We start from the raw sequence: 26,225 nt of genomic DNA on the forward strand, positions 1-26,225 counted from the left end.
AAGCTGCCTGATATTCACTTATGAACCCGTCAAAACAACACTACATGAATTATTTGAAAACTTGTTCTCAATTATCGGCAGGCGTAGTGGCAAACAGTTCTTTTTAAGGGGAGGGGAGATTCTGGCCTCGAAAAGGAATGGATCCTTTGGAAAAAAAGGTATTTTGTCGAAGAAGATATATCGAAAGTATATTGTATTTAGTACAAATTTTCTGAAACATTTTGTAAAATGAAATTTGAATAGCGCAACATTTAAAATTATATTGCATACCCTCGTCATGTCTATATATGTAAATATTCTAGAAATCAATTGTGGATGAATCATATACATATGATACTTGCTGAAAGAGTAAAAAGTTTATATGTAGGTAAAACATCTTTCTGTTTTATTTTACGAACGTTATAATGTGTTTTTATTGAGTTTATTGAGTACAAAATAATAAATATTGAGACATTGTTACCCTTAATTGGATTGTAATGTCTGTATATATCGATGTAATGTAGTCTAATTTTAAACGGCAATCGATACATTAAAATAAAATCGATCGACTTTGGAATGTTTGTAGAAAAAATTTGCAAAAACTATGCCAAGCGGTTTGTTTCTTTGATAAAATTGTTTGAAAACTTTTCAATAGATTATTTCAATTTCAATGAGTATTTTATAATAGAGCCCTAAATATCATTGTAAAGTCTATTTTAACTCAGACACAATAACTTAAATTATCCCGTAGTGCCCGTATTCGGACAAGAGAATTGTTAGAGATTAATTCTGCGTGAACAAAGTCCTAAGAAGTTTTGTGTTTGTTTATACCGTGGAGATAGATCCTTATACCCTTCAGTTTCTTGAAGCCGCGAAAACAGTTGGTTTCTTGCTTAAAGACTCCTTATTACCACCAAAAATTCGATAGAAAATACTATCTTAAAATGTATAATTATTTCAGGATCATTCCCAGAAAAATTCTATTCATTACCATCACGTAAAAAGAATAATCGTTATTACCAAAACGAATCACCAAATTCATCGACCGAACGAAAATTAACAAGACGACGTCGTAGTGAAGAATTAGGTTCAACAACATCAATTATCTTACCAGAAGCACCAAAAAAACCACCGCGAACATTTTTAACGCGTTCAGTGAGTGACGTTAGTGCTAAAAATTCCAATAAAAATAATCAAAAAGATCAACCCGCGCGTCCTAAACGTTCAAAAAAGAATCCGCTAAAAAATTTATTTAAAAAAACTACTAAAGTAAAACGTAGCAAAAGTGATGTTTCGGATGATAAAAATAAAAAACAAACGAATATAAATCGTAGTCATAGTGATGTTTCAGATAAAAAGCCAGTGTTACGAAAACGATCCGGGTCTTTAACAGATGAAAATTTAATATTATCATCGAAAAAATCACAGTTATCACCGATTATAGAAGCATCACCAAACGTAGAGCATTCATCGCTAAGATCTCCAGATTATTTTAGTGTTAAACCGGTAACCTCTACACCTGTTAGTTCTAGTGATAAAGAAAATCAAAAACCCGCTTCAAATAATATTGAATTAATTAAACCACCAGAACGTAAAAAATGGAAAAAACAATCACCAGAAATCAAATTAAATGATCCTCCCAGTTGGCAAAAGGATCAACCTCAATCGATTGTGATAATTGATGTTGATAATGCTGAAACATTAACCTCACGAAAAAATCCATTACGAAAATCATTCGAAGATCGTTTAAAATCGATCACGAAACGGAATAAGAAAAAAGAGGATATTGATGAAGTTGATAATAAGAATTCAATACAAAAATTAAAAGAGAAATTCGAGGAAGAAATTCTAAAACAATCATCACCAGAGATGATTCATAGTAGTCAAAAACCAGTGGATCGTTTACCATTAACCCGTGGTCACACGGTTGACCACATGGTGAAACGTTTAAGTCATGAACAAACACGTTTTTCACCGCCACCAAAAACACCAAATGTTCTAATCACACCAAAAATTGGTATCAATCATAATAATAATTTACCATTTAGCTATACGAAACCAAGTGTCAGTCCAATTTCGGACACAGAAATCAATAACCGTCGTAATTCTTTAAGTCCAGAACGAGAGTACCAAAGTTCGTATCGATATGAAACACGTAGTCCTGTATACAGTCCCAAAAATGATAAAACACCAAATGGACAAATTATTTACGCCCAAGTGGTTTGTGGAACACCAGAATCTAAGCAAACAATACATCGAACATACGATCAGAAAACAAAATTATTCACACCAAATTCGGATTCAGACGAAGGTTTAGGTTATGAAGAATATGGAAAAAATCGTTTAGAATCTAAAAATAATTCTTTTAACGATGATTTACCAATATCGCCCAAATATAATCAAAATGGTGGATTCACAACCACGAAACGGGAATATACTTCCAATTTTATGGATACGACAATCTTACGTGGACGAGCGGATGGTATGGATACCGTAAAACGACGTGAAAGTTTAACCGAGCTATTGAACAATGACAATTCAAAAATAAATGAACGAAATGATTTAAGCTCACGTCGAGAACTCTTAGAATCCCGAATTAATTCCCGAAATAAGTTGTTTGAAACAAAATCGAAATATTTGAAAAATGGAAGTTCACCTCCGCTTACAAATGGTACGGGATATGTGGAGAAATTTACCAGTGAGTCATATTTAGACGAACATGGTGATAGAGTTACGAATGAGACTCATACAACGGAGAAAATTATTGGAAATAATCGTTTTACGGAAAATTATCAAAATAATAAAATCATAAAGGAATTCCATAAATCAAATCCTGAGTTAATCGCCCAAAAACGTTATGAGGATGTTTTAGAGCGAAGAAATCATCGAACTGTTGAGAATTCAAGTTATCATGATTCACTGAAACGCAATAAAGCTAATAAATATGATGTACAAGTTACGAAAGATAAATTTGTTGATGATTCTGGCATTGAAAATGATTTTCGTCGTGATTCTGAACGTCGAAATCATCATAATCAACGTCATCGTAACGATTCCGAAGATGAAGGTTTCCAAAGTTCTTTATTAATTGCGGTCGAAAAACAACATACAGAAGACAATCATCGAAAGTATATTACAAATGAATATCACCATCAAAATTATCATCATAAAACCACAATTACTCCTTATACAAATGGTCGAAAAGATTATGATGATTCGGACATCGGTCTACGTGATTTAGATGATTCAGATCGTGATATTCCTAAATATAAAACAGAAACTTTACAACGGAATCATAAAAAACAAACAGAATATGTCCCTAGAGAACGAAGTATTGATGATGGTTCACATTATGATCCCCGAATTGATAAGGATTTGGATAAAAATGGAAAGAAAATTGATACGAAACCACCAAAGGGTGAAAAGAAAATTAGCAGTTTAGATAAGGTAAGTTTTATATTTTAGTTTTTGGTATTTTGTTCGACAGCTTCGATTGATGAAATCATAGACGTTTTAAGACCAATGTTTTTGTAAGCTTTTAGACTAGATTTACTTGAATCTCAGGGGGCGTCGTCTAAAGAATATATATACAAATTACAAACGCAAAAGTAATAAGTGAGTTGGTAATCATAGCATAACATGGTTTTGCTATGTTTCCTAAACGAGCTAAATACAAATTACAAACGCAAAAGTAATGAGTGAGGCTTATTGCTATGTTCCCTAAACGAGCTAAGATAAGCAGGCTACTGTAAGAGCTCATTTAGACTATGCTTTTTAAAAATGATTTCCAGAAAAATTTCTTTTTTAAATCATAGAATCATTGACAGTCACTATTAACGCAATCAAAAACAATAAATCTATCCAATAAACTTTCATGCCCTTGGAAGTTTATTAAAATGACCCACTATTATTTAGATTAAAATGACCCACGCGGTAATTCTGAAAAAATTCGGCAGTTAACTTGCGTACTGATTATTTTATCAACTGGAATACTCATGGTCCACGATTTTACCTTCAATTACTTGAAAAGTTTCTTCCCTATTTTAAGCAGTAAGGGCTATGTTAAATTAGTGATGGATGCTTGAGTTTGATATAGCTCAATATTATTTGATTTTAAATTTATCTGTTTCCAACGAAATCAATAGGAGTTTTATATGATCATATAAAAACTGTAGAGCCTCCTCCATTTTTTTCGCGAAGTAGCACAAAATCGAGAAACGAACGAGAATGTGGAGGTGATACTGTGGTGTCTCGTCTGTCTTTGCCTCAGTTGTCCGACTTCGATGAAAAGGTGATTTATTGTACAGGTTAGTAAAGGCGAGTTTCATCTTCAGCTAACTTTCACTTCGGCTAGTAGTGAAGCACTAAGCTCTAAGTGCTTCACTTAGAGATAATGAAGGCTGGAAAGTTTTGTTTCGTGACAATATAAACTCCAACCTATTTCTCAAGTAGAATTTTAATTCCATGGTTGTAAAACGTCAATCATCATCAAGCTCTCCAATTTATTACATTTAACATTTCTATTAATTAATTTTTTTTTCCGTTTCGTAAATATTTCAACCATAGGTGAAGAATTTATTTTCAAGTAAAAAAACAAAAGAAAAACGTGCCGCCAAAGCTGTAAACGATCAATTAATGGTTGATGAGCAAGAGATGCGTGCACGTTATAGTGAATATAAAGGCAGTAAAGAAAACCTCGATAATAAACAGGTAAGAATTCAGGTTTATATTTATTAATAATGTATACTTATGCGTTGTGTGTGTTCATGTACATTTTTTTTTTACATTTTGATTAATAAGCATTCAGTTTCCGACAAGGTGATGATAAATTTATTTTTTATATTTCTGTTTCGTCTTTTTTTCAAATATTTATAAACTTCGTTAAAATAGTCCAAGATTCAGCGATGTGCTACAAGCCTAACGAGAAAGAAGTTTAAGATGTTTCTAAAGAAAACTGTTAATTTCAAATGTGAAACACGACGATTTATAGTCTTTATATATTTGTGATGTTTCAAACTAAAAACTTGGTATTGACAACGTATCTCAATCGAAGAATTGAAAAACTCGTGGTAAAAAATTTATTAAAGTCAAAGTTTCGATTCTATTACCTCTATAGTTTACAGCTACATTCTTACTTAAAGGCCTGGTATTTCTCTTTTCGTATCCGACCAATTTATCAAATGTCATTGAAAGACAGCGGGAGTAGACAAGATTCCAAAAGTAATTAGCTACCTTAAATCTGCAATAGGGAAAAGTTTGGATAAAAATTGGTTTAAGGATAACTGATAACGAATCGAACGGATTAGCCTACTATTATGGATATGAATGCTGGTAGTTTCGTATAGGTTTTTGAGTCGAATATTTTTATTTTATATTTCGATAAAACAAACGTTGAATTGACGCGATTTCCGATATTTCGAAGTTTTTGAAAGTTTTGCTTATTCATTGGTCAAGCTATCTTTAGATTCGTCTCCAATAAATATGTAAATATTTTCTTGTGACAAGTCTGAAATAATGAGTCATCTTGAGCAATAACGAAACCTGGATTGATTAGTTAAGGATAAGTGTGGGTAGGGCCGGATTTAAAAGTGTGGACATCCTAGGACGACAGAGAAGTAGGAGGCCCCTAATTATTTTTCAAACTAGATAAGCAATTTTCATTTTTTAATTGTTTCAACTATTGATTGTATGACAAACACAAAGCCAATGGAATGCTGAGTACGAATAATTTTGACAAGCTCTTGTGGAGGTCCCTCTTTTGTGGAGGCGCTGATAAAATCCACATAAAAGGGATTGACTAGTCTCGTATCAATCTTCTTAGAGTGATTTATAATTGATCAAAAACAGTAGAAGGATTTTTCGTAATCATATCTTAAATCATATGGCTGAATTCATTCAAGTCAATTGCCCTGTGGTATCTACTCATATTTTACTCATACAAACAGGCTTCGAAGGGAGATTATATCCTAGCTGTCGGAGTACCACCGATTTTAGACCCCTGACCCCAATTGTCTTGCACACGAACTACTGCATATGCCAATGTTATATTGACCTTTTTCAAGATAAATTTATAATTGAATGTACAAAACTTGTAGACCAACATCATAATAAGGTTTACATTGAAAACTTTACGGTATGAGATATAACAGCCCCCAAGCTAAATCTTTCGAGACAAACACTGTGGAATCTCGTACTAAAACTACTCTTTGTCACTAATAAATTTAAGGTGGTGTAAATATTAAAAACAATGACGTTCTTTTTAACATTATTAGTGTAAATAAAATATCTTTAATTATAATAATTATTATAAAAACTTACGTCATCGTATTTATTTATTTATTTATTGAAAAAGCAGCCCAACCTGCAATCATAAATTTTAATGTATAGAAATATAAATATGTACTAAAATAGAATATTGTTTCATAGACTCTATACAGGATGATCCAAGTTAAAACAGCAAGATTTCAACCAATGATAAATAACATTAAAAAAACGATAATTTCTTAATACATTTATTTTATATCCGAAAAAGCCTCTTTTTATAGATATAGGGCGTATAAGTTTTAGGAAAAGTGGCATTTTTGAAGTTTTACCGAATCGGGTCCTTGGAAAAATTGAAATTTTGGCATGCAGTATGAAAATCAAATCTTTCTTTATTTGTGCCTTATCGACATAAATTACGAAAGTCAGTTTTAGAGGTTTGGGCGTACCCTAACCCTATTTTAAAACAATATTTTACGCCACTGACTTCATTGAAAATGAAAGAATACCTGACGTTATAGTATTTGCAACGAAGTCAGTCGCTTTGCAAGAGATTTTTTCGAAACTTGGTTATGGAAGAGGTACATCGTCATTACTGGTTTTTGTAATTCATGAACATAGCTTTAAATCATTAAGGGTGTTGATACTGTTTTTTTCCTTTCTTTCCACAATTTCATCGCTTTATATCTAGAAAAGGAAACCTGATCAGCTATAGATGTATAAGTTCTGTTGTTATATCTTGGACCCCTCTGTAGATACTACTGCCTAGATAAATTCATTCTAAGAAATTTTTAAGTGTGTAGGTTTTTATTTTAATACTTTGAAAAAAAAAATGTTTATTAATAAAATAGACACGAAATTGACACGAAAATATTCCAAAAATTGGCGATTCAAAAGATTATCAGGTAAAAATTTAACGGTACCATTTTAGGTAATTATTCAAAGTAAAGATTTAATGTATAAAGTCAGCGTACACTTTTTAGGAACTATTTTTAAAAAGTCATAAATTTGTATAGGCGCAGTATTTTGGTCGCTAAAAAACATTGGGCTGAGAGATTGAGCTATGGACAGAGCCTAGTTTTTGAACTCTTTATGTTTCCACAAAGTTTTGGCTTTCCAAAAAATGAATGTTTCGTTATATCTACAAATGGTGATTTCAATGCTTGTAGACACCTAAGCTTTTTAAACTGCGTACAACTCTTTCTACCGATCCAACATATTCAATGCTTCACCAAAGTATTTTTTTCAGGCGTCTGGTGTTTTTCATTTATTGACTTCTTTCAATGAGTAGAAGTAAAAGAAACCAGTGCTTTAGTTTGTTAACAAAGCAAAAGAATTCAGTTTTTTTTTTCAATTCTAAATAATTAAGATTAACTCCACAAATTATTTGTCTTTACAGTTTTACAATTTACGCCATTGTACCATAGAAAACATAAAATATAAACCAAAGACTTTGACGTTTAAATTTGCATACAAAATTTAGTAAACAAGCATAAATAATAATTAAATAAGTTAATGATTACTAACAGAATTGGTTCAGTTGAGAAAAATTACACATTATTCCTAGACACAAATGGCCAAGTGGGTTTAGCCGCTTGTATGAATCTCTGGGACGTGAGGGGCTCGAGTCTCAATATGTGTGCATTTTTTTCAATTCTTATAAATATTGAGATCCAGGTAAAAATGAGTTATTCAGCGTCCTTCGAATTTTTTTTTTTTTTGGTCAAATAAAACAATAAATGATTTTATCCAAATAAAGGACAAAACCATAAAATTGTTCACCCGCGCCACACCTACACATTTAACATAACAAAAGTAGGTAAATAATACTTGTTCCTTTTGGGCAGTGCCTGATTGTAAATAGAAAAGGATAATGCTATTATAGTTTCGTAAGACTATCTTCTTCTATTGATACTGAGTTAATACACTTTTGCAGTAGGTACAAAAATAATATAAAAAATAAAGTTGTTTTCAAAAAATTTTCCCATTTAAGTATCTAGTTTATTTTTCTCCAAAAACGATTATTTTACAGCATTAAAAACATAAATAAACAAATTGCAATATTGTAAAATTGTTGATAATTACCATAAAAATATCGTTAGATATAGTTTTTTTTAAATAGATTTTTAGCAGATTTCCTCTTCAAGGAATACGTGCTATTGTTTATGTTACATGAACGAAACTTTGTAAAATTTGGTTCAAATATTCACCGATCCTCGTTAGTAGAAGATAAAAATTATCCTTGTTAATCGATGGCGTCATTTTTCATATATATTTTGCCCTAAAGGTCCGTATTTACAGTCGTATTTATTATTCGACTGAATGAAAATTTAAAGATCTAGACTGTTTGGAGTATACAAAAGGCTGAAGGTCACAATTAGAGCGTTTTTTAGTAAAATTATAATACGTATCGAAGGTCAGGCCCATGGGTATGAAATTAGAATTAGGTACAAGGGGACTGGGGTTCGATCCTCAATCATACCTCTTAACTTTTTTTATTTTTTATTTTTTTTTATAACTTTCTATGGTTTACAAAACATTCAACAAAACTTGCGTTTCTCTTCTCCTATTTTCTATTTCTTAAAGTATATACTAGGTTCAAAAGAGTCGGCCGAAAAACACTTTAATCGAAGGTTGGGTCAAATAAATCGAAGGTTGTTAATCGACGTACATAATGGAAGGATAAAAATACGCTTGTAAACGTTGAAATCAATACCTCTCTTTAATTTTATTGTTAATTATATTCTTAAGACATAATTTGTTTAGCTCACGCAGATACTGTGTTACGAATTTTGTTAGATTTTTTTATTTTCAGTTCAAGGTTTTTTACATAGCTATTAATCTACTATAAATACTAATTTTATTAGCATTTTAATTTGTTTTAATTAGCTTCACACTGTAAAATTTCTTAAAAATAATAATAAATTGGATCCGTTTTCTGTTCAATATTATTATAATTTGTATCTATTGCATGAAATTATATTGAGAGTGAAACCTTTTTTAATTTTGAACGAATCGTATTTAATTAATTATTATTAAGTTAAATTCAAATAGAGATGGGATATTTATGATTAAATAGTTAATTATCGTAAAATTGTTAATAAATATCGGTCTTGGTAGTTAAAAATATGTTCTAATTACGATTATTTTTTTATGGTCTATGAAATGTTAACATTTTTACGCCATTCAGTTTCGAATCAATAATTATGTAATTACTATAATTATTATATAATTGGTCCACATAAAATACTCCCCATTAGCTCAAGAGGTTCACACGTACAAGCGTTTTTCATACACGACGCCCTGGGATCAAAATCCGGTACTTGCAAAATAATATATTTTAAATAATACAAAATAAAATTTGATATTCGTAAATATTTCGATAGATATTATTTTTATAGAAAAAAGTGAGGATAAACTTTACTAATTCTCAATATTTCCAGTTTTTTAAGGTGCATCAAGGCAATTTTAGATTTAGGGTTGAAATTATTTGTACCTTATTTGCAAATTTGATGATGCATTTTGTTCTAACTTCATGAATGTAGACGAAAAATAAGAATAAAATTTTTTTATATCTGCCTTGATTTTCGAACTATCCAAAGCTAAATAATTAAACAAAATTTTCAATTTTCGATATTTTGAAAATTACTCCCGTAATCGAAAAAATTTATTCTTACTTTTCGTCTTATATTGTCAAGTTATAACATAATTCAACATCAAAATTGAACAATATATATTTTTTGTTTGTCCCTACTGCCGTGCTCAATCATTCTTAATCAATAATTTGAAAACGTTAAATATTCCTACTTTTGAATTCATTTATTTATTTAAATAATCGGGTAACCCCCCTTAAAATTAGCAGAATGATGTAGACTTAGTCTAACTGCTTTAAAAAAATAAAATCACTTTGCTGCTGGTACATCCTTAATATTGATAGAAAGTTTGTTTTTCTCAATTTCCCCAAAGTTTCAACTTCTACGCGTTATAATTTAAACTATCTATCTATTTCTCAGTGTTTCGGAGTTGCATAAATGAATATTTACTATTATTCATAGAAAAACAATTAAATTGACGAGAACCTATAAAACGGATTAACATCAAGGCGTAACAAAATACAATAATAATTACCATTCATTGGTATAAATGCGTTTTCAATACCGCACAGTAATTCCTAGAAATGTGTAATATCCATCTCTATGTAAAACACTTTATTAATGCAAGAGATGGACTTACAAATCTCAAGGTATTTTATAAAAACATTAAAATACATAAAAAAAATTAAATAAAAGTAAAATAAAATAAAAAAAATTGATTGATGAGATGTTACATACCTTGCGGTAAATTAAATGAAAGTAAAAATATTTATGAATAAAACACCATAATTCTTATATCTATGGTATACAAAGAGTTTTATAAATATTCAAGGAAGATTATCTCTTATAAATGTAAGTCTTTCTTACTGAACCTTATAAATATTTTAGTACTATTTAAAACGCAGTTATACCTCGAGCTTTTATATTTTATATGGAATTAGAAAAATTTTATGTAGTCAATAAGTTTTATATTCACCTTTGTCCGTGAAAGTTGCTCAAAATAAGAGGTTAAGTGTGTTTTAAACAAAAGTGTAATATCAATAGTATTTTCAATGAGGCCATGGTCTTGTGGTTATAGTGCTCGCTCCTTATGCGTCTTCTACAGTGCTCACTCCTAAACATCCTAACCCATCCACAAAAAAAAATTTGATAAATTTGAATTTACATTATTTAAAGCGAAGTGTACATAGTTCCGACCGTATGTCCCACGACCCTCTCGATGTTTTTTAGTAGTGTTTTTATTACATTATAAAATTTAGAAAGTAATTAAATAATCAAATTTTATTAATAGCAAAAACGATAAAAAAAGTTTTTAATCCACACAAGAAAGTAAAATTGACAACTTTAATTAATTTAATACACGGATTATGTTAATAAATTTAACCTTTAAGTAAATGTATTAGTCATAAATTTGCATAACATATTTTTTTCAAAAACTTAAGCTAACACCGGTAAAATATAAAATTAGATGTTATCCTAATAATTTTAATCCTTGAAACATTTTTTTGTGATAAAATGACTGACAATATCGTAAAGATTGAATTAATTTTTGAATACCTACCAATTAAAAGTTTCAGTGATTGAATATGATTGAAATAACGCAATTTTCTAGGGAAAATAAAAAATTTATTCTAGTTGATATTCATAGCTAAATCGAATTAAATTTGATGTAATATTCCGGTTCGAATCCAATAGTTTGCATTATTTTCATTAAATTTCATCATTGGAGACTTTTTATTAATCGCTCTTTGAGCTCGGCAACTAAAGGCCTTGGGGGAAAATTATCGATACACTTATAATGTTTTACCCGTGTTGCTGAGCAACATCTCCACTTTCTCTTTTATTTGATACCCTACTTGAATATATTTGAAAAACTTTGATTCGATTATTTATCCTCACTTTCTCGCTTCACCTTTACACCCCCCGAAGGTTAAAAATAGATAATCTGGTTGTTTATCTTGTCAATATTTGAGCTTAATGAATGTAAAACTTTTTAAATTTTTAAAGCATCCCGTTCAACCCTTTACTCTACCATATTATGCATGTATTATACATAAAAACTTTCCTCTTGAATCACTATAATTATTAGAAAAAATCATAATCCGTTGCGTTGTTTTAAAGATCTAAGCATACAAAAGGATTAGGGACAGACAGACGAAAGCGACTTTGTTTTATGCTATGTATTGATACTTCAAAAGTAAACTAACATTTTTAAGTGATATAATTTTTGAAAATCGAATAAATAGGACAGGAACTGAACGTAAATTCTATGTGTAACTTTTTTTCTCTGATTTTTATAGAATTAACAAAAATTATTATATAGTTTCGGTGCATGCGTACCTACTATTTCTAGCTTGTCTCATTAAACTCATCGTTAGATTGCTAGATATAAAAGTTCCAAAATTAATTTTCTTGAATTTATTAAAATTCCACCTTCAATATTTCATAAATTCCGTTCATATAATCACTTACTCTTTTTTTAAATACCAAAACATTTAAAATAGTTTATTATTACTTTTTTTCTAAAACATTTAACAAAAAAATATAATATAGCACCATTTTTAGTTGAATACATACACATCAGTACATCGCGATTATCGTGCAGTATTATTATAGGTTAAGAGAATTTGCACAGAATTAGAAGAGTGTTACAATCATCAAATTATTATATTATAAAACTATGGGAAATAAATACATACCGCATAGGTACTAATTTATATTAGATGAAATACTTTTATGAACTTTTATACTTTTTATTTTTAATATGATTAATCGTTTTTTTATGAGAAAGATAATTTTATTAAATTTTGTTCATCCTTAATAAATTAATCATCGTTAAAATGAAACATTATCTTTCTTACAAATCATTAAAAATAAATAAAATCAAGATATAAAACTAGAAATCTGGTGACTCGTAGTAGATTCCATGTGGGGATACAAATGCAAGAAAGTTTTTACTTTTGATGAGTTTTTGACAACTTTTTTATTTTATTGCAAGTTTTTAACAATTTTGATTATATTTTTGTGGACAAGGTGGCATTAAGAAATTTTGCCTCGACCAGAAGATTGTAAAAATACCTTTAATTAAAGAAAAAAAATAGAAAAATTCATTGTGTTTGTTATATTTTAGCCACTTTTTGCACACATTGGCAAAACTTTACTTTAGATTTTGAACTATAGTTTTCATGAGCCAACATTTGTGGATTTATGATTAACAAGGAAACCCAACTCGCTCTTCTGAAAATATGAAATACAGTTCTTATAAAATAAATTATAACGGTAATTTGGCTTGTAAAATTCTGGGCCCTAGTTTGACGTTTCAAATCGATTTTGTACCTTATTTTTTACTTTTACCATGCAACATTTAGAAAATGTAAATCTCTTTTTATTAACCCTTGAACCAGAAACCAAAAGGGAGGCGTTATAAGTTTGACCGCTCTGCGTGTCTATCTGTCTGTCTGTAGGTAATTTAATAGGGAGTGTTCTTAACTATGTTTCAAGTGCGAGTATGGGTTCTGTACACTGAAATACTAAACGATCCTCAAAATCGGTTCAGTTTGGCTCTAAGGAAAAAGGTTATTTAATGGATAATGTTCTTAGATACGTTTCAAGAAAATATATACTTTTTTTAAAGAGGACAATGGCTGACCTTGCTATACATTTCATGAATGAAGATTTTAATCCAGAATATTTGGCAATGAATTGTGTGTTTTTTTTTTTAATAGGTTGGATTTGTTAAATTTGCAATTACAATGTGTGTATATGTATAAAAATAGTAAATAATCTTTTCAAATAAGCATGACTCATCATATTGACAATTGTATTTACAAAAACAGTTTTAAACGCCATATAAACACCATATTTATAAATAACCATAATGGCAAAACGAATAAATTGCATATACAGGTGGTTACATACATTTTTGGATACAATACTGACACAGAATATACCATTTCAATCGATTATGGCTAATATATCGTTTTTTTTGTTAACCAATCAAAAAAGTGGGCATCATATTCTGGCATCAAATTTGACCTAGTACTCCGAGTTGCTTTAATAGTCAATTTAGATCCTAAAAGGTTAGAGATAGAATAACACTCTAAAGTAGAAAGTTTATCCTTATAAAATCACTTACGTTTTTGGAGGAAAGGTTTTTAAATAATATGTCATTATTGCTTTTTATCAAAAAATACGGCTGGTTAGATAGGAATAACATACGTCTGGTTCCTGGGAGCCGTTGCGTTTATTGCATTTACTTCAATGTGCAATCGTGAATAAAGCTATGGAAATTGCTGATTTTAAAATCATTTGAAGACAATTTATAAAAATCATTTATTGTTCATGTCCTTTTAGCAATATAAAATTTAATTGCCGAATAGTTTTGCCTGGGTAATATTACACCAGATATTATTCAAATAATTAAAAGAAAAACGTTTCCAAATCATTTTAGAATGGCTGAAATTTTGATACGATACAGTTTGATAATTAAACTAGCGGACCCAACAGACGCTGCCCCGTGGAAACGTAACTCCAATTCATTAATACCTATACTATCCTTAGCCTGCCCGCTAAACCCATTCCCGCATAACACACCCGCTAGATCCATCTTGCTAAACTCAAATTTTACTCCTATCTATTGGACAGCCTCCCTTCGTCTCTTATAAATACCTATTCACAATACCTGAATAATAATAAATAATGCCTCAATAGTAATAAAAATACCAAGTACATAGTTAAGGATGTATGAGCATGACAACAATGTTTGATTTAAAGGCTCAAAATTTGTTTGTAGGTAGTCTTTTACTCAAAGAATATGTGGTTAAAATTTCAGCTTAGGTATCCGTGCAAATTTTTAAGAAAAAAGTCATTAAAAATCGATATAAAATACATTGGCTCTTATGGAGGAATCTCAAAAAACGACATATTTTGGAAGTTTTTGAGAATTTTCATTTGGAATGAATGAAAACAAATTTAAAAATAACTTTTTAATAGAAAGTAAACATATTAGCAATGAATTAGAAAAGAAAAAACTAAGTGTCATCGTCCATATAAGAGATGTAAGAGCAGGGTAGATTAAGGGTTGAAATTATTTTTATCTTATTTTCAACTTTGATGATGAATTTTGTTATAACTTCATGAATGTAGACGAAAAATAAGAATAAAATTTTTCGATATGTGTCTTGGTTTTCGAAATATCGAAAGCTAAATAATTAAACAAAATTTTCAATTTTCGATATTTTGAAAATTAAGCCAGATATCGAAAAATTTTATTCTTACTTTTCGTCTTATATTGTCAAGCAATAATATAAATTTATCATCAAAATTGAAAATATCTATTTTTAAATTTGTGCCCCCACTACCATGCTCATACATCCTTAAGTATGTTGTAATATAAAGTAATATATGATTTATATGCGCTTCCACCATTTAACGAAATTTATTTTTTTTGATGCGGAACCCTCAAAACAGTTGTAGGGGACCGCATGGATCCAAACGATCATTAGATCCACTTCAACACACACAACAAGTTTCATCGAGATCGGTCCCTCTGTTTAGGAGAAGTACAGTTACTTACATTCACATATTCTAAACATATATAATAGATAATATAACTTTAATTTCCCAGGCAGAAATTAGATTGCTTTACTAGCGATATTAAAGCGGTTACTTTAATATCCTGCGTTAATTAACGCAATTGAAAAATCCTTGGTTATACTAATCTTAGGAGGGAATAATATGGTCTACCAGGCTTTTCCCTCTTGGACACTGGTTTTTCACATTAATCTAGCAGCGTTGATTATGTTGATATAAAAATCGTCTATATAATAATATTATGGATAAAATGAGCTAAATATACGTTAAAACTACACAACTTGAGATAAGTTGATTTATAATTTCCAGCAAAACATGTTTTTACCATAAATGGAATTACGTTATAGTATTACCTACCTATATGTATGTATGTTGTTCATTGAATACTAAAATATATATTTTACACTTAACGTTTTTTTGTTTTTGTTGTTCAAAGTTATTTTTGTAAAAATTGTAATTTCTTGTTCACCATTTACTTGTAAATACAGACTGATTTTCATTAATTTTCCGTCGATTCTTCTCTGTTTTTAAGCTACAGTTATTTAAAATAGATTATTCCACGAAACTCTCACTTTTTGCATACAAAATAAAATATGGGAAACATGTAAAGTTTGATTAATAGATTCTCATAACCAAAGTTTATGTCTCTCAAGTGAATCCAACATAAATATGGATATTTTCTGTGCAGACCAATTGTGATTGCAAATGTCTTCAAAGCCATTTGAAAAAAAAATTATTGTATTGCCAATTTAAGGAACGTGAAATTCTTTATAAAAACATTATTAGACCCGAGAAAAACACGATAAAAAACTTGCATGTTTAAGGCGGTTTAGTTTTTATTGGTCAATAACCGTTTATAAATAAACATCTAGAAAACGAAAAAGATAGTCATTCTTAGAGAGCGACATAAATAACTGATATTCCCATATAGCACATACTTTATAATTTACGCCTAATTTGCACCGTCATGGGTTAACTTTGATGTTTGCGAAAAAATGTTTCAAACAAAAGTTATTATTATTTTTATTAAAGGCACATTTTTTATGTTTAAACTTTTATTGTATCTCTGACGGTTTACAATATGGATCCTACGAAACCAAGACCCAATTGGCGAGTGTTGCACATTACGAACTCGACCTCACTTTTTACGTCCTAAGCATGGTATAAAATTTCAACTTGGTATCTCTTTTCGTTCTTGAGCTATCGTATTTCGTTACGGACAGACAGAAAGACAGATAAACAACCGCAAATGGACTAACTAAGTGGTTTTATGAACACCTATAGCAAAATTTTGTTTTGCAAGATCAATATTTTTAGACGTTACAAACTTGGGACTAAACTTAGTATCCCTTGAAATATTTCATATATAAAAGGTATAAAAATAAGGCGTTCTTATTAGCTTAAGGCTCTCTTATTGCCCACAATAGTAAGTGGGCTGAAAATTTAACAGCGTGTATTACTATTGCCGCTACAACAACAAAGTAACGTACATATTACAATAACTATATATAGAGTAGCTTACTTACAATGCTTACTTGTAGTGTGTGTTGCATATGTAAACATATATATTACATTATATTAATAATTGTAAATTGTTATATTGCCTCTCTTGTTTCTTTTACAAAGGCTTAAGTGTTATATCTTTCGACTTGTATTGATAATACCGAATTCTGCGTGTGTGAGATCGATTCGTGCGTGAGATCCAGCATTTCTAACAAGTTCTTTTTGCAACTGTTCCAAATAAAATGGTTGATATATTAAGCTTATTTTAGGCAAGGTAGTAGCTAAATGAATAAAAATATTATCGGGAAATTTTACAATTATGAATTCCTAGTAATATTTTCAAATATAAATTCCTAGTATCATTTTTCTAGAAATACATCAAAGACTCAAACATCTTCAAATGTGACTGATTGTCTGATTCAAATTTTTTTTTGTCGGACGCTATTTCAAAATCAGCATGTATCAATGAATGATAAAGATATATTATTATTATATATTGATTGGTGGTAAAAGTACTGACTCATTTTATATTGATTAATAAATGATTTCATAGAAGTCATTAATAGCCATAGATACATTTTATTTATTTTTTCTTTGTTTTTATTATTATCTAATTAATTTACTTGTTTTTAATAATAATATATAAAGTAGTTTCATGGAGACAGGTAATAAATTTGATTACGAATTTTGTCAATATAATCTGTTGTTGTAATAAATTGCAGTTTTTTTTTTTGCGAAATCATTGTCTAAAAGAGTCAGTCCCCTGTGGCTCTTCAAATTGAAAACAATTTGAATTTTTTTGTTATTATTAAAAGAAGAACTTTGCTTATTTCAATGCGTAATTGTATAAGTTGGAAGTTGGAAAATACGTTTCAATTACTCTTAATCAATGTCTGAAAATTTCAAAGATGTTTAAGTTTTTTACAAAAAATATAAAAGGAAAACTAGCGGTACAATTTTCTACAGTCTTCCCCACTTTCGAGACCAAAAATCATAGTTATGGGCAAATCCAATTAATCTCCAAGAAAACACGAAATAATCTTTGTGCAAATTGATTTATTCTGCTAAACACCATTCCCTAAAATGGAGAAAAAAAATCTTTTTTTGGAAACGGAGCATGTCAAATAGAGAATTTTTTTTCTTTAAGGTATTTAAAAAAAGATAATATTTTTGATCAATGTTGAATAAATTTGGTTTTATATTCGCCAACTAGGTTGCTATTTTTAGTGGTTGTTTTTTACTTTCTACTCTTGTAAATAAAGTTTTTGCTACAAACACTTGTACAAAATTTGGGAAAAACCCATAATAGTATATTTTGTCACCTTTCTTCCGCATACACCGGTAAAAGTGTGCATCTTATTAAAATAAGATTACTGCATCTTTGATGCCAAATAAAAAATGGCATATTTATTTCACATAGGAATAGGTAACTTCTTGTGGTACGCCAGAATACGAAATTTTCAGCGTAAGATGTGCTTCTGGAATTAAGTCTTTTCGATTTGTTAACAAAATATGTCCAGTGTTTTAAACTTCCTATTTTAGGTGTATTTAATTGAAATGTTCCCTCCTCCCCACCTTTCCAGTAGGGAAAAGAGGTTGAATATGCAGAAAAATTATACATTAAAGGATCTTATGGGACTTGCCCTTAAATTTGGTATTGGGTGATCACTTATGTTTTTTTTAACCAAGAGAACCACTCCTTCCATTTATCCACCAGGATATGGTTTCGGCAGAATGTAATTCTTACTAATCAGTAACACTTACTCCGCAATGAGGTCATATGCCATTGAAAAAGTTGCAAGCGTTATTTTTCGAGTTAGACAATACATATGTAAGGGTGGAAAAATTCTACTAGTCCCCGCAAGGTAGGTATAATAAGTTTTCTGCGGCTGATTTACAGGATATCTTTGTCTCCCTGGAAAGGTGGTAGAATGTAAAAATTTAATTTGATACACCTAAAATTAGAAGCTTACAAAGTTTCAGCAATATCAAGATCCTCGCATAAACTTGTTCGCAAAACCATACCAATTCCAAATGTTAGCAATAGTTTCAATCTATTCGATAAAAAAACATCTTATTATAAGAGCAATTGCTCAAACCATTTTAAGTTAATGGTGTTTTTATTTCTTTAACGCCTTAACAACCTTAAATTCTATCTGTTTAAGATATTCAAAGTATTTCACAAAAATGCTTAAATGTCGGACAAGGAAAAAGAAGCATTTTAAAATGTCAACATTCACACATCTAAATGTCAACATTGAAACAGGTACCCAGTTCTGTAACTATTTCAACCTGTAAATAAAAGTGAATCAATCACATCAATCAATAAAAACATACTTCACCCGTGTAATAAAAAGACTCAAAAAAAAAAAAAGAAATCAAGTGTAGTTTAAAGTTAAACTATATAATGTGATATGTTTTTAAACAACAACCTTGGATTATAAAATGTTTAAGAAAGGTGTTTCTCTTACTAGATACACTCTGTTAAAGTTATTGTAACGGTATTTATATTGAGATATATTTAATATATACTTTAAACATAAAGTTTAAAAAAATTGCTAGGTCACCCAAGGTGAAATATTAGTTAGTTGATTAGAGTTTACTTAACTATTGATTATAAATACAATATTTTTTAATGATATTTTAAAAACATTCATTTGATTGTTTTATAGCAGAAAATATTAAAATTGTTTAGAATGGTAAGGTAGTTGCTTCGCAATTACAATATATTAAGAAAGATCTCTTTGTAACTTTTTCAAATCGAACCAAAAATGTTCTTTGGATCGTTCTGAACAAAAGCTCCCACGACCACAAAATTTTTTAACCAGCAGTTTTCGAGCTACGGGAGATGAAAGCTACACATATACTACAATTTTTATGTGACTAAACTCTGTGGTGAGCTTCAGCCGAATATCGTGCCCATTGAGACATTTATTTAGAATGACAAGAAGAATATTTTCCTAAAGTCTTTCGACATTTGACCATTTTCCATATGCAGAGGTCCGGGGTCCTAATGCATACAATGCCCCAATCATAGGTAAAGTAAATTTTGTTTGATATAACTTTAGGCAAAGTTTTTAAATAGAATAAATCAGAGATTAGTTTTGAAAATCTTAGAGAATATTTTTCATTTTATAAACACGTTTTTTCCAGTTCCTATATCTCTGTCTCTTCTGTTTAAAACTGTAATCTGTTAATTTTTATACTCTGGATATATGTAATATATATCAAGGTATGCTAAGTTTAATCTCAAGTTTGTAACGCTTACAAATATTGATGCTATGAACCAAATTTTAGTAAAGGTGTTCATAAAATCACCTAATTAGTCCATTTCCGATTGTCCGTCTGTCTGTCTGTCTGTCGGTCTGCCTGTTCGTCTGTGAATACAATACTAAAAAATAAAGAGAGATATCAAGTTGAAATTTTGATAGCGTGCTAAGTACGTAAAAAGTGAGGGTAAGTTCGTTGGATCCGTAGGGCGGGCGGTCCATCTTGTAAACCGTTAGAGATAGAACAAAAGTTTAAATCTAGAAAGTGTTCCTTATAAAGAAATAAACAACTTTTGTTTGAAACATATTTTCGTAATCGTCACTGTTTACCCATGAGGGTGCAAATTAGGACATTAGTATTGTCAAACATTCTGGAAAAACGAAAAATAATTCTAATTATTTTTTAAACTCTTCGAATTTATAAAAAAAAATAATGCAAGCACTGATATCCAACACTTTCTATACAAGGTATTTCATCAATTAACTCAGTCAATTGTTTGTTTTCATTTGTTTATATTAAATATGGTTAATTGATGCATATTTAACGGTAAATTATGACAGCTTTGTCTTACTTACTTCAAAAGATACAGAGTTCCAAATTCATTAATAAATTCAGTCATATACAAAAGACTTTATAAATATATTTCATTGAATGGCCACCTTAATCAATCTTAAAAGAATTATTGAATATTAATTTAATATTCTAATATACATATGTTTAAATATGAATACAGATTATTACGAATGATGAAATCATATTTATGAAAATGAATTAAATTATAATATGAAATTATAATAAGTTGCATTTGTAAAGACAAAAACCATATAATTTATTCAATTAATAAATTAATTTATTGATATTCAGTGTGGATATATTGAGGACCGACGACTGGAAAGGCTCATTCAGTGATTAAAAGGAACCATTGTCGAAAAAACAGTCAATAACTTTAATGGTCTGCTGCCGACTATGATTGTATATGACTTTCACTCGAAAAGTTTTCTTCCCCTTGAAAGAGGTGTGAAGTAATTCCCAAGGTCAGGATACCAACATGACCATCTTTAAAGAATTAAACGTCTCAGGCATTTCATGGGACCCCCATGTTATAGAGCATGTGGTGTAGCTCTTGGGATGCCTATGTATATAGTTATGATCTCTTTTTGAGTCACTCAATTTTCAATCTCCAGGAACCTTTTTTGGTAGAGATAATACTATATGTTTAACCTGAGCTTGCATTTTTACACGCAATCTATATTTGCCCACAGAGCCTAATGTGCAAGGTGAGCCTGGATACCAAATGAGCCTAGAAAAATCAAACCTTAACAGCTAGTGTTGTACAGGTTCCGTGTAAAACATTCATAAATTCTTATCATTTTCGCTGCCAGTGAAATCAGTAAGTGCATGTGAATCGGGGGAAATCTAAAATGTATCAAGGACGTTTCCAAAAACTGAGTGCATGAAAATATTTGAAATTTACGTGTCAAATTTTGAGTTTGGATTCTGTTAAAACTTGAGAAAATTAAACGGGAATTAAGAGTAAAATATTTCGATATTTACCACATTTTTTGAAATATTGATGCCGACAGATTTATCACATCACTTATAGAAGAAATAGCCCAAATGCCATCACTTTAAATTTATTTTATGGAAAAAACGAGTGTCGTTTGTTATAACTTTCTTTATAGGAAAAAATTTGTTTTAAACTATAAAATATTTGTTTTTCAAAGAAAATTAGCCTTGTTACATAAAAAACCTTGAAAGCAAACCTTGAAAAACTATTCAATATAGGATTTATATGTTATAAACGCAAATTCAATCAGCTAAAATCTATAAATTTTACACCGTAAGAGGCATTAAAAAGTTTACCTGCTTATAAAGAGCATTAAATTCGAATGCACATCTATACAAGATTTAATAAGTGAAAACAAACAATTGACTGAATTAATTGTTGAAATACCATGCATAGTCAGTGTTGATTTCTTTATCACATAACACATACATACATGTGAAACATATATAACTGATAGTCAAGTATATTACATACTAGAAAATGTCCGCCTAATTGGCGCCCTCACTGGTAAACAGTGATGTTTGCGAAAAAATGTTTCAAACAAAAGTTGTTTATTTTTTTATAAGGAATATTTTTTACATTTAAACTTGTTCTATCTCTAACCGTTTACAAGATGGGTCCTATGGACCCAAGACCCAATTGACCTATGAGACTCTTTTACGAACTCGACCTCACGTTTTACATCCTGAGCCCGCTGTAAAAATTTCAGCTCGATATCTTTTTTCGTTTTTGAGTTATCGTGTCCACAGACGGACGGACAACCGGAAATGGACTAATTAGGTGATTCTATGAACACCTATACCAAAATTTTGTGCGTAACATCAATGTTTTTAAGCGTTACAAACTTGGGACTAAACTTAGTATACCTTGCATATTACATATATGCATGGTATAAAACTGATTGTAAGAAAACGTGAATTTTTAGGAATGTAGGAATGCTTCTGAAACAAACAAATAGTATTTTGGATGAAGAATGTCGTTGACTAAACAATGAACGGGTCATGGGTGTTTGTTACACTCCATCAACAATTTCGGTCATCACTCTCAATATCTAAATGTATAAAGGTTAATCTTATGTATCTCTATATATGTAATTATATTGAAGAATTTTTTAAATTGATTGATCTGATTTGGACATTTTTATTGATTTTATACCTACTTTTTTTTTATTTTCTTTTTGTATATTTGTTATTTGATTTAGTGTTCATTAGAGTGATTGTGATTATTTGTTAGATCAAGGTCATTTATAAATCTATTTACATTTAATTAATTTATTAGTCATTAATTAATTATTATTTAATTTTATTGGTAAGTTTGATGATAATTAAAATTGACAAATAAAGTAAACAATTTATCATAATGAAAAATTATTTTAAAATATGAAAATTAATGGAACTCTAATGAAAAGTATAACATTTTAAACAGCTGCAATAACACATAAATTATTAATTTAAAGAAAACTGACGGCACAAAATCAGGTTTGATCCATTCGTCTGTGGCATCTTAGTTTCCAAGCGGATGAACCAATTTTGATCTTGGTTTTTATTTGAAAGATAATTTAACCGAGAAGGTTTTCAGTTATGTTTCAAGAAAATTTGTCAAGCCAATCTCGAAAAATAACATAACTAAGAACAATCTCCTTCAAATAACCTTTAAAAAATATTTAAATTGGTTCATCCGCCGCAGGCTTACGATGCTACAGACAGACATACAGATACACAGATACGTTAAACTTATAACACATATCTTTGTGGGTCGGGGGCTTAAAAACGAAAGACTTATTTGTGAAAAATATTCCCATACTGTAACATGAAAAAGAAGCTTCAATTCTTTTATGTCACTGTTTTTTTTTTAGTATTCCGTGTATAGACAAAGGCGAGCAGATATTTTCTGTTTGCGAACAGATATTTTGTTTAACCCCCTCATATTTGTGTATCTGTGTGTCTGTTCGTGGTATCGTAGCTGCTAAACGAATGAACCGATTTTTTTATTTTTTTGTTTTGTATAAGTAATTGGATCGAGAGTTGTCATAGCTATTTTTCCAGTGAGAGTAACTTTAAACGATAATCTATAAACAGCTAAGCGCAGTTTTTTGAAATATAGCTAAGGGCACTTTCGATCAAATTACCTTTCAAGCAAACAAAAAATCCGAATTGGTTGATTCGTTTAGGAGCTATAATGCTATAAACAAATCAATCAGACCTGATTTTATGTCGGAGGTTTCTTTAAATTTTTATTTAATGCTATTTAGTCTATTACATTTCATATTGCACGAGTATAAAAGTAGATTTGGAACATAGAGATAATATCATAGAGCTACAAAGTCTCCAACCAAACAGTTGATCGTAATAGAGAGAGATCAGATAAAGTGATAAGAGATAATATATGCGTATAGCTGAAGAGAAGCAGATAAAGAAGGCGCGTATAGCTGCCTTTTTCTCTCTTATACGCTCAAAATTTCTGTCACTTTCCACCACTCTCACTGCCGTCAATAATTCACTTATTGTGTTACCGATGTCTATACCATGCACGGCCGAGTTATTTTAAGTCGAAGTCACCATTGTTATAACTTTATTGTGTGTCTCTTAAGCCAAGTCTGCATTGCTCATAGAGGAGGAAGCGAGACGGGTATACGAATCTTCTATCTATTTCTGTTTCTCTAAAAGGTAGAAAAAAAATGTTGTCTCTCTGTCTAAAGCGTATTTTAGGTTGTCGCTGGTAAGGTTGTAACCTCCTTACTCGTATTTTAAGTGAGGAGTCCGATGGACTTCTCTAAGTCACATTTGCCCATGCCTAGTCTATACAACGCACGCTATGGTATTATCTCTATGAATTGAAATCAAGAATTTTAAGATATATAAAATGGTTATTATACATATATTTATTGTTTGTTATACATGTTATCTTGTTTAAAACAACAACAAGAACAAAAAACAAACATATACAACATAGTTGAAACAAAACTTTTATTTTTTGGTGACGTATGATATACCTACCTCTCTGGTGAACAGATGTTATGTATGACCATAATTGGTGAATGACGAAGAAGTTATTATAACACTTTATAGTTAACTCATATAAAATACTTACCTGTGAGATCAATAACAAAATATTTACATTAAAATTATAACAAAAAATAATGTATCAATACAAAAGAGTGTGCCACCAAAAACTTGTTTTTAGGCTAATGATGTAATCAAGTCCGAATTAAGTACACAGCGGTACCAAAACAAAATATAAATCGAATATTCTTTATACCTTCGATGTTTTTTCTCCTATGTTCTTAAAAAAACAAGTGAAAATAAACAACTGGCTGAGTTAGTTGTTGAAATACCATGTATTTACCATAGACCGAGTTGATTACGTCATGTAAGTAAAGAAAGATCAACAAACAAACACATACATAATATATGTAAACATACATAATATATGTAACAATAGGTACCTGTATGTACATACATGTTAAGCAATGCATCTAAGTAAGAGGTATTATTGGTGTTATATGAAATTTCAAAAAGGACTTGTATCGTGTCTTATCTGTTGTAGTTCATCTATTCAACTAAGAAACTCCCACTGTCCAAGCGTCTTACAACTATCTCAACGCATATCAATGCTTCAACACACGTATATAATACCTGTCACTTAGATGCATTGCTTAACGCATGTATTCTGTCATACTCGTGATATTTATATGCCTAGATGTAAATCGAACATTCTGTATAATATTTCTAAGCTAATTTGCGCTCTTACGGGTAAATAGTTTACGAAAAAATGTTTTAACCTATGTTGCTCATTTACGACTTCGACCTCACTTTTTATGTCCTAAGCACGCTATAAAAATTTCAGCTTGATATCTCTTTTCGTTTTTAAGTTATCGTGTCCACAGACAGATAGACGCATGGAAAACTGAAATTGGACTAATAAGGTGATTTTTTCAAGCGTTGCAAAGTTGGGACTAAAGTTGTTTCCAATTCAGTAGTTAAATGGTGTTTAAACAATTAACTCTGTTATAACTAGTAGTTACATTTCTTGTTTTTATATTTTAAAAATATTATAAATTACATTTTATATAATTATGCAGTCCTATAAACAACCAGTGTTGCCAACTTAGTAGTTTTACCACCAAAACTAGTGGTTTTTTTCTACTATTTTTCTACCTTTAGTGGGAAAATAATTTAAATAATTTAATATTTTAATATCATTTCTGACCATATTATTGCTCTCTAGTTGTTTTTTAGTGGTTTTTTATCGCCTGTTTAGTGGGCCTTAGAGTTGAAAGTTGGCAACACTGTAAACAACTTGTTGCAATTATAATTTTACACGCGGAATTAAAATAATTATTACGATAATATTTTTTGTACTTACAAAAAAATCCAAAATTTCTTCTCATAATTAAATAAAAGTAAAGTAATTTTAAAATTAAAAAACATTAAATATATATTTTTTAATAGTTTTAAATC

The 26,225-nt window shown here is 29.8% G+C and overlaps 1 protein-coding gene across 1 annotated transcript in view; it reads left to right on the plus strand.

Annotated features, from left to right (window-relative positions):
• Positions 1–26,225, plus strand: part of LOC123297345 — a 58,935-nt gene that overhangs the window by 11,487 nt on the left and 21,223 nt on the right. The window contains exons 3-4 of the mRNA XM_044878975.1: positions 941–3,426; positions 4,546–4,689. Coding sequence (XP_044734910.1) covers positions 941–3,426; positions 4,546–4,689 — 2,630 coding nt within the window. The remainder of the gene's footprint in view (positions 1–940; positions 3,427–4,545; positions 4,690–26,225) is intronic.

Source organism: Chrysoperla carnea, chromosome 1 (genome assembly GCF_905475395.1).
Source record: "Chrysoperla carnea chromosome 1, inChrCarn1.1, whole genome shotgun sequence".
Lineage (NCBI taxonomy): Eukaryota > Metazoa > Arthropoda > Insecta > Neuroptera > Chrysopidae > Chrysoperla > Chrysoperla carnea.